The 9463-nt window shown below is 51.0% G+C and overlaps 3 protein-coding genes across 3 annotated transcripts; all 3 read left to right on the top strand.

Annotated features, from left to right (window-relative positions):
• Nucleotides 1-1004: 1004 nt before the first annotated feature.
• Nucleotides 1005-4121, top strand: PPTG_17972 (hypothetical protein; the record flags this gene model as incomplete). Its single annotated transcript, XM_008915945.1, has 1 exon — nt 1005-4121. The coding sequence occupies one exon, from the start codon at nt 1005-1007 to the stop codon at nt 4119-4121; it is 3117 nt and encodes a 1038-aa protein (XP_008914193.1).
• A 260-nt stretch (nt 4122-4381) lies between these two features.
• Nucleotides 4382-7363, top strand: PPTG_17971 (hypothetical protein; the record flags this gene model as incomplete). Its single annotated transcript, XM_008915944.1, has 1 exon — nt 4382-7363. One exon carries the CDS (start codon nt 4382-4384, stop codon nt 7361-7363), a length of 2982 nt encoding a protein of 993 aa, XP_008914192.1.
• A 189-nt stretch (nt 7364-7552) lies between these two features.
• Nucleotides 7553-8672, top strand: PPTG_17970 (hypothetical protein). Its single transcript, XM_008915943.1, has one exon. It carries the CDS (start codon nt 7721-7723, stop codon nt 8294-8296), a length of 576 nt encoding a protein of 191 aa, XP_008914191.1. The 5' UTR covers nt 7553-7720; the 3' UTR covers nt 8297-8672.
• Nucleotides 8673-9463: the final 791 nt, after the last annotated feature.

Below are 9463 nucleotides of genomic sequence, written 5' to 3'. Positions count from 1 at the left end.
GCTTCTTCTATCCTTGGCTCGGTTTCTTCTTCAGGGGTAGCCATCGCAAGTCCCGTCCGGCTTCCACGTGGTTTCTGAAAGTGAGAAGCATTGCGTCCGTCGATGTATGCATAACGTATGGCACCATCAAATTCGATAGAATAACGAAGTAAAACTCCACTTTATTAGAAAAGACAACATTTCATTAATGAAATCAAGTGATTTACCACATGACTTACTATTGAGACAAACCTCTAGCTGGCGCTTGCTGTCGAGTATTGAACTGTTATATACTCTACAGCTAACAGCGAACATGGTGATGCGGTAAGCAGGCTATGATACAAGCGTTATGTAAACCAATGCTGACTGAGCTAGTAGATTAGCCCTTGACTCGCGTTGTGGAGTGGCCGGAAGCCCCCGCCTATGCCTGTTGAAGATGGCACCGTAAGAAATGGAGCCGGACTCGTAATTTATCATGGATCCACCTGCATCTGTCTCTGTGCATTTGTGCATTACGTGAACAACTGATCGACGGCTTGACCAATGAAAAAACTCACCGTCGATTTTGCTCACAGAAGCAAAAATTTTAGCCAATGAAGAAAATGCTCGAAAATATTGAAGAGAGTACCGTGGTCTATGAAAGGGGTCAAAATGCCCCACTTGAGTGCCCTATCCCTCCCAAATACCATCTGTGCAGAAAGGCTTCCTCCAGGCGAGTACCGTGTTTTATGAAAGGGGTCAAAATGCCCCCCTTCATTTATTAACGTGCTAACTTTGTATACCATAGTAGCCAAAGTCAATAAGCTCTGTTCGCGATAGGGTTATAAATACGTCAGAAATCTGGAATCACAGGTCATGCTGTCAAATCTTTTTCTGATTCTGGCGACTGTATCCATTGTTAAATACTGATTGTAACCGATACATATCGCGTTAGGTTTGTATTTGTATTGCTGTTCCGCAAACTGGCGCAAAGAGCGTTTTCTACCTAGCCAAACAAGCCCAAGTAAGCTTCTTCCTCGCAGCCCATGGAGGTCGCGTGGAGTCAGCTGCGGGAGGAGGCACGGCGCCTAGCGCAGGACATTGGTCAGTCCGGGCGCGAGCATCACTCGCTAGCCAACAGTCGCGCCGTATGGGACGCTATCCGGGTGCACGGTGTGCCACGGGAGCACCGCGAGTGGGTCTGGCCCATTCTACTGCATGACCAGAGCATGAAACTGCAGCGACAAGAGACAGAGAGCGGCGCTTCCTACAGCCAATTAATACGCGGTATAACAGAGGATATACAGGAGACAGACTCCAGCAGTTCGCTGGAGCAGGCACAGGAGGAGGCTATGGAGAGGTTCCATCACCTCAATCCCTTCCAGGAACGCAAGATTCGGCGCATTTTGCTGGCCTATGCCAAGTCCAAGGACGCCTTCTACTATTGCCACGGGATGGTCGAGTCTTGTGTCGTGCTCAGCACGTTTCTCGTAGAGGAGGACGCCTTCTGGGGCTTTCGCATGCTACTGGAGATGCTACTGCCCAAATACTTTGACGAGTCCGTCGTGGATTTCCATACGGACTGTCTAGTGCTGCAGGAACTTCTACGTGTGCATGACCCTGCTCTTAGTGATCACTTTGCTCTGCTGGGCGTGTCCATCCAACTGCTGTGCACCAAGTGGTTCTTCTCCTTCTTTGCCGAATCCATGCCGTTTGAAGTCGTGTGCCGCCTGTACGACATCATGTTTGTGGACATTTGCAGTCGGCAATTGGGCTCCAAGATCGTTTTCTCGACGTCATTGTCGGTGTTATTGTATCTGAGCTCGACGTTGGTGGAGATTCAGGATGTGAACGTGGTGCTCGACGTTATTAACGAATTTTGCTGGACGACGCTGAACGAATACTCGGTGGCGGAGTCGTTCCTGGACCTTATTAATTTTATGCATGAGCAAATTAATGACGAGCAACTCGCAGCAATGCGCCAAAAGTATAGAGCACAGTTAGCAGAGGAAGAAGAGCAGCGGAAGACCTTACAGCGGAGAATTCAGACAAAGAAAAGCAGCAAGAAACTCAAACTGGAGAAGCAGGGATCCTCAGAACAACAGGATCATCCGCGTAAGGGCAGAATTCACAGTATCAAGTTACTCATCCAGTGGAGAAAGCACATGGTCGATAACTCGGATGCTTCTTTGGGCCAAGCAAGGAAAAGGAATAGCAGCAGGGTAAGTAATAGCGACTCCAGCGAGAAGAACCGTTGTGGCCGCAACAGTAGAACACGCAGTCGAGAACAAGAGAGCTCTTCATCTAGTAGCGACGAGGAGAGTCGGAGCGACAATGGAGAAGCAGGACTTGAGATCGTTACGACGCCGTCGGAGAAGGAAATGTTGGCCAGAGTGTACCAAGGAATCAGCAAGATTAATCGTCGACGATCGCGGTCACGGACATCGTCATCGATGCGCAGCTTTTCATTGCGAGGAGCCGACGGAGCGCTTAATTCGCTTTCATCTCGCAGTTTGTCCTTATCGAACTCGATTCTCAGTACTACGTCGTCAACGAAAGAGGGCGACGATGTTAGTCAAGCTGGTGATGGTGATCCAGAAGACGAAGACGCATTATGGGAGCGTCTACGAGTGTCAGGCACCCCGAAATCTGTTGTTCGACATAGTATGAGTGGTGTCCCAGATGCCCATCGGTCGTGGATCTGGCCAATTTTAATTAACCAGCTCCCAGCGCCTCCAGATTTGCCTCGAAATCTCGCAGCGGTGAAAAATGACGATGAAGAAGCACTTTTAGACCGTGAAATCGCCAAGTCAATTGAGAATGACATCACGCGGACACGAAATCTGCGCAACGACCAAGTAATTCCGATGCGTCGGGTGCTCACAGCGTTTGCTAATCGCAATCGCCGCGTTGGATATTGCCAGGGCATGAATGAGATCTTGGTGGTTCTACTGCAGTACTTGGACGAGGACCAGGCGCTTCGAGCGCTCATTTTGCTGATTGAAGTGCTCCTTCCCGCCTACCACGTGGACTCGATGATTGGACTGCACACCGACTGCGCGGTCATGAACACGCTATTACGCCAAAATGACACTGAGTTGCATTCCCATCTCAACGAGCTGGGGCTGAACATGGAGATCCTGTGCACCAAGTGGCTTGTGACGTGCTTTCTCACGTCACTTCCGAGTTTTTGTGGCCTCAAAGTGATTGACATGCTACTGGCCCGCGCCAAAGAGAAACAGCGTGCATCTCGCGTACTTCTTGGGGTGGGAATCTCGATTTTCTTTACTCTGCGCGAAACCCTGTTGGATGCCAAGGACGCTGGAGAGGTGCTGTTGGCGATCAACGAGTATTTTGCGCGTGAGATGACCAAGACGACGGTCGAGATGGACAAATTCCTTCACTTCTGTCTGATTATCACGGATCAACTGGAACCTGACATTGTTGAGGAGTTCCGGTTGGTCCACAAGGACGAAGTGATGGAGCGGTTTGCTGCATTTGAAGCCAAGAAAATTGAGATGCGACAGCAACTGGAAGAAGCAAAAGCCAAACAGCGAAAAGTGGCCAGTGCACCGCCGTCGCCTTCAAAAACGGAGCGTTTATCTACGCTGTCAGCATCAAGCATCATGTCGGGCAAGTCAAACGGCAACAACCGGATATCCGGGTTGTCGTCATATATTAGCAACCCTCTGCGTAGCAGTGGAGGCAGCAAAACAACCACAGCAGGTGCAGGAGACGACAAGGAAAGCCATAAGCGGTACCAGCGTGTCGACGTCCTGCAAGCTCACCACAGCTTCAGCGAGGATTTAGAGAAGATGGAAGACCAGCTGGAAGATCTGGCGGATTTATTTCTCCGCGGGAAGATCGACGAAAAGGAACACTCGTGCATTCGAGCGCAGATTGTTCGGAAATGGTGCAAAGGCATGAATTCCCCGCAGTCCGCAATGGTTCGAGTGCAGTGTGTAAAACACACGTACGGCGAACGTAGCGGTGAAGGATTTTCGAACACTGCGCCAGGTTTACTAGAAGGTCCAGTGCGAAATAGCTTCACTGGGGAAGCAGAGGGAGCTCATCGCGGGAGAAAAGGATCGATCTCGCTTTATGGGCGCATGAAGAAGGCCCAGAAAAGTGCGCTCGCCATATTTAAATCAACCTTTGAATGAAAGGCGCCAATGCGTGCGTGGAGAACGAGACAGAAATGCGTGGTGATACTACATTCGCTGCCTATAGATAGGTGCTGTTGTGCTTACTTGCTGCTATTCTTACGAGGACTGTTTCTCGGCAGCATTGGTTAACCTCTTGGAAGGAAGCGGGGCGTGCAAGTCGACGTGCGTGTAAAAGTGCAGTTTGCAGTGTTGCTGTCGCGCTGGTGGCTCGGGTGGGCTGGTGAACACCCTATTTATCTACTGACGAAACTCAGTGAATGCAGTACGACGCTTTCTTGGAAGAATTGCTACTGCGTGAATCTCCTCGTAGCACTCCGTCCAGGATACAGATGGAATTGCCTCGAAAACGAGGTGGAAAGAGGAACAAGATCCCGGATTATCCACTTTACGCTCCATCCACGGTTGTGCGCCAGGCGCTCATCCCAAATGGCCCCGGGTCATATCCTAGTCAAGTAACTGCGCTTCACAATATTCCGGAAAGTCGACAACAGAAAGCCACTCGTCAACAGAGTGACAATTGGGCTTTCAGGCTCTCAAACGCACACAAATGGCGTGAAATGGGATGGAATACGTCCTCCCCAGCTGAGTATTCGCTTCAAGCAAACAGCAAAGATTTCAAGCAAACATTGGCATACACTGAAGACTATATGCAGAGGCAAGAGCTGTTGAATTCTACCGACGTAAGTACCGGAGTTGGAGCTTGCAAGTCTCCGACGAAGACCCTATCGAAAGGAGGATATTTTCCTCGATCCACCAGTTTCTCCAACACGACAACAACCGCCAGTACTCGCGGAATTGCTGAAGTTGGCTCAGCACAGACAGAAGAAGAACGGACGCTGTTGAAGAACACCATGTTACGAGAAGGTTTGCTGGTTAAGCTGCACGACTTGATCAAGGCAGCGACCCCGCCGCATTCACTGTTGCAACCACACGTGCCTCCTAAAGAACCGGTGTTCGATGTATCCAAGGGAACGGAGGTGCTTCATATCCTGCTGCAATTACGTGACGTTGGCGTGCTTGTGGTGGAAAGTATTCTACGCTGGCATGAGCTTCGTGTGCGGCTGGCTCCGATGGTTCCTCTTGTCCCGTTTCGGTTCGAGAATCACAATTATTGCGTCAAGATGTTGTCGGATTTGAACTTTTTGAGTACCATCAAGAGCCTGGGCACAGTGCTGGGCGTAAACCCATCAACAATGAAACAGAATCCCTTCATGATGCCTGCACCGATCCCCGAACGTAACTTCCAGGGGCTACGCGAGAAGTCTTGGCGAAGCTTACGGCTGTTTAGTAGCAAGGAAGACCCCGTTCAGCGGGTAGCAGATGCTGAGAGCTATTTAGTGTGGTGTCTGTCCAACCTCCAGGATTTACCCGCACCTTCTCCAGTTCGCAACGGTAATGGTGGCCACTCGCCGACACCATCGCTTCCACACCACAAGCAATCGTGGCAACAACGGGCCGAGAAGCAGCTTGAAGTGTTGTCCATGCCTTTGGAATCGTTATCAGGTCCAACATACGTCCAAGACTCGTCGAAAATGATGAAGAGGAAAGGAGTTCTGCCTTCGCTACCTCAGTCTCCGCCAAAAACACTGCGAGAACTTATGGGGAATACCCGCCAAAGTGAAGGCGAAGAGGAAGATTACGGTCGTGGTGATAACAACCGCAGCGTGATCCTCCGAACTCGTTGGAGTGGAGAAGATTTCTCAGCTAATCCCGCGGATTTTGAGGCACTTGGGGCACTCGAAGCACCGCCTCATCACATGGTGACGCTAGTTGCCGCAAGTGTCCTCATCCTTCTCAGCCCAGCCGACCAACTTCCCAAAGATTTGTCTTGGCCATCTTGCCAGAAGATGCTTCGACGTGGCAGGAGTTTAATTCAGCGAGTACAAGGCTTTGAAGTGGCCGGAGTACCGGCTTTTAAATGGAAGGCACTTGTGCCATTCCTACAGAACGATCACTTCCAGCCCAAGTTTCTCGCGCAATTCTCCTGTGCTGCCAGTAGCATGTGTGCTTGGGTATTCTCCGTGTTGCGTGCAGCTCAGCAGCAAGACTACGAGCGTCTGGGATTGCACACGAGTGATGGATTAGACGCTGTAGGAGACGAAGATAGGCTTGAGCTGCTCTCTGAACTGGAAGTTGACTCTGCCTCAAGCCCGTCATCCAAAAGCAGCTCTACCGTGTGGGAGTCTAGAGAGGAGAACGAATCACAGTTACCGCCTCTGTCTCGCTCAAAGAGTGGCAAGCGTGTGAGCATCGGAAGCGCCGAAGTCCTCTTCATTAACGAAAACAGGCCCGTGAAGATGACGACACCGCCCCCCAGTTCTCGTCCATTGTCACGACGGAGCGAGAGACCTGCAAGCAAGAGCAAATTTACTGTGTGCAGCTTGTACAGTAGTGGTCCAAGCAATGCCCTACTGCGCACCAGTCCGTGGACATACCGTGGCGTAGTCTACTTTGTGTCTTTTTTCCTTCAGGAGCGATCACAACAAGTAGCAGAGATGGAATCAACCGAAGAGACCGACGAACGTCGTCTGATGATCAAGATCTACGAGCCCATGAGCTCCGTTGAGTCGCAGATGTCGGTGGACACTGAGGATTTGCGCCAGGACTTTGGCGAGGACGCGTTGGTGGCGTTCCAGACTGGACAGTATCGCACTTTGTGCGACGTCATGCTTCGGCAGCTCGACAAGATGATGGGAGCTGATATCGGTACGCCTGCTCCACGGACTCCACCGCAGTTTAGCGAGGACATGGGAAACCAAGCGAGTGCGCTGGATTTGTTGCTACAGGACTCGGTGAGCGATCACGGCCAAGAGGATCGACCCGAGATCGTCGACGAACCGATAGCAGAGGGAGTACAGTCGTCGGAACCCGAAGTAGATGAAGAATTTGGTGCTTTAGAGGCCTCGGTGTTGAAGATCCAGTGTGCAGCTCGACAGCAGCTAGCTCGTGGGAAGACGAACCGCGTACGAGCTCAGAAGGAGCAGGTGGAGGAGTCAGCGTTGCGGATTCAATGCGCTGCGCGGCAGAAACAAGCTCGCCGAAAGGTTGATCGCGTGAGAGCCGAGAAGAAGATGGTTGAGACCGTGCCCGAGGGTGACGAGCTGCAAGTTGACAGCGAGGAGCCTGCACATGCAGCCGAAGTAGAAGAACAGTCGGAGGATGTTGCAGTGCCGGAGTCGCGACCTGGTACTGTCATGAGTTACGCCTCTGATCAGTTTGAAGAAGAATTTGAGACGTAAAGCGACTAAACAAGTGATAGCAACTAGGCATTCTCATTCATCGCTTTGTACGTCGTCGGCAGCAGCCAGTGGTTGCTTCGTTCCGCGCTGCATCATTATTTGGGACGTATCAAAATGTCGGTTAGCACTTGATTACGTCTGATGCAATTTTCGCTTTCTATTGGCTAGCGCTGCAGTTTTTTACATGATCGGTGGCACTTCTACCATCACTCTGCTTCAGTTTTGTGGTGTTAGTGTGTGCATCCAAGCAATTCACGCCATACACCCGTACATGCACCATCCTTCGAGCAAGCTTATCACTTGCAAACCTGACTCCGCAGCAGCACTGCAAGGCTCCACGACTTGTAATCTCACAACATGATCCCGCGCACACACGTATTGGGAGTGATCGGTGGCTCCAGTCTCTTTCACGCCAAGAGTTTCTCTTCGAATCTCGTCGAACAGGTCGTGGAGACGGAGTTCGGCGCTGTTGTATGCCACATCGGCACGTGGCCATCACGCTCGCAGGATGATACTACACCGGCACTCCAGCTCGTGTTTGTGCAGCGCCACCACGCGGACCCAGACGGCAAGTATCGGCAGCCTCGTAAGATCAACTTCCGCGCCATCGCGTTGGCGCTCAAGTCTCTGGGCTGCGAAGCTGTAGTGGGTATCTATTCGGTCGGATCCATGACGCCCAAGGTCGGCGTGGGCCGCTTCGTGGTGCCTGAGGCCTTTTCAGCCCATTTGACATCATGCATGTGTCCCACGACTACGACGCACACGTGGTTCCTGAGCTCCACGAGAAGCTCAAGACCGCGCTGGTGCAGGCTCTCGCAGGTGGCGATTTTGATCCGTACGACGGGGGCGTCTACGTGCAAACGGCAGGCCCGCGCTTCGAGACCAAGTCAGAGGTGCGCTTCTTCGCACAATTCGGCGAGTTCATCGGCATGACGGGCGCCAACGAGGCCGAGCTGCTCAATGAAATGCGTGTGCCCTTCGCCATGTTCTCGATCGTGGACAACCTGGCTAACGGCATTGGTGATCCGCTCACGCTCGAGGCTTTCAAGGCAACACAAAAGGCCAATGCTGACCTCATGGAGCGCGCATTTGTGCACGTATTGGACGAACTGGCGTCCACGAAGGCGCTGGCCTTGCTCACCACCACGCCTTGACCAAACAGAAATATTGCTTGGTATTAGGAAAAAAAAATAGTCGGCAGCTTCATCGGTTGCAATTGCTAACCTACTGAAGCCCCCGAAAGCATAAAAATTCATATATACTTGGATCGGCCTAGTTCTGACAAACCAGATCGACATGTATAGATGGATGGAATTCGCCGTGCAAATTGCACTAAGATTATTTGACGATTGTGATTGGCTGAAAAATATTTATGTGATCTTGAAAGGTCACTGAGCTAAGGGCAACGATGGACGAGCTTGATGCACGCGTTGAAGAAGTCCTGGAGAATACGACAGCGGAGAAGACCAAGTACACGTATTTCCGTGCAATAGCTCGCTTTGTGGAGTGGCTGCATACTAACACAGACGACGATCGACGGCAGACACTTTTCACTAGCTCATTCCGAGAGTTTCAGACTATTAACGCAGGCACAATTACTTCGTGGCTGTCAAGACCACCTTTGCGAAGTCCCGTGTGTTTGGACTCTTTATCTACGCAAGATTGTATGCGTTATCTTAAATCTATGGAGCAGCGTGGAGTAACAGGAAAGTCTACATTTGGCAACGTGCGCTCAGCAATTGTGTACTTGTACACAGCAACCGAACATTCACGGCCCCATGACTTTGACTCTCAAATGCGGCGTTTTTTTAAAGGTCTTCATCATACAGTGGTTCAAGTTGCCCAGAACAGTAACGAAAGTCTTCGAGAAGGAAAAGAGCCATTCAGCTTTTCAATGTATAGGGCTGTGGCAAGGTCGATGCTCCAGTCTACCAAAAAACAGGATATATTCGGTCATATATTTCTTCTTACCTGTTGGAATCTCATGTGCCGCGCTAAGAACTCTGAGTCCATTCGGTACGGGCATATTTCTTGGTATGAAGATTCCCTTACGATTACATTCGCCCATATGAAGAACGATCAAGACGGAAGCCGTCCACG

The sequence above is a fragment of the Phytophthora parasitica genome, assembly GCF_000247585.1.
Source record: "Phytophthora parasitica INRA-310 unplaced genomic scaffold supercont2.77, whole genome shotgun sequence".
NCBI lineage: Eukaryota > Oomycota > Peronosporomycetes > Peronosporales > Peronosporaceae > Phytophthora > Phytophthora nicotianae.
This window is presented reverse-complemented; position numbering and strand designations above follow the sequence as displayed.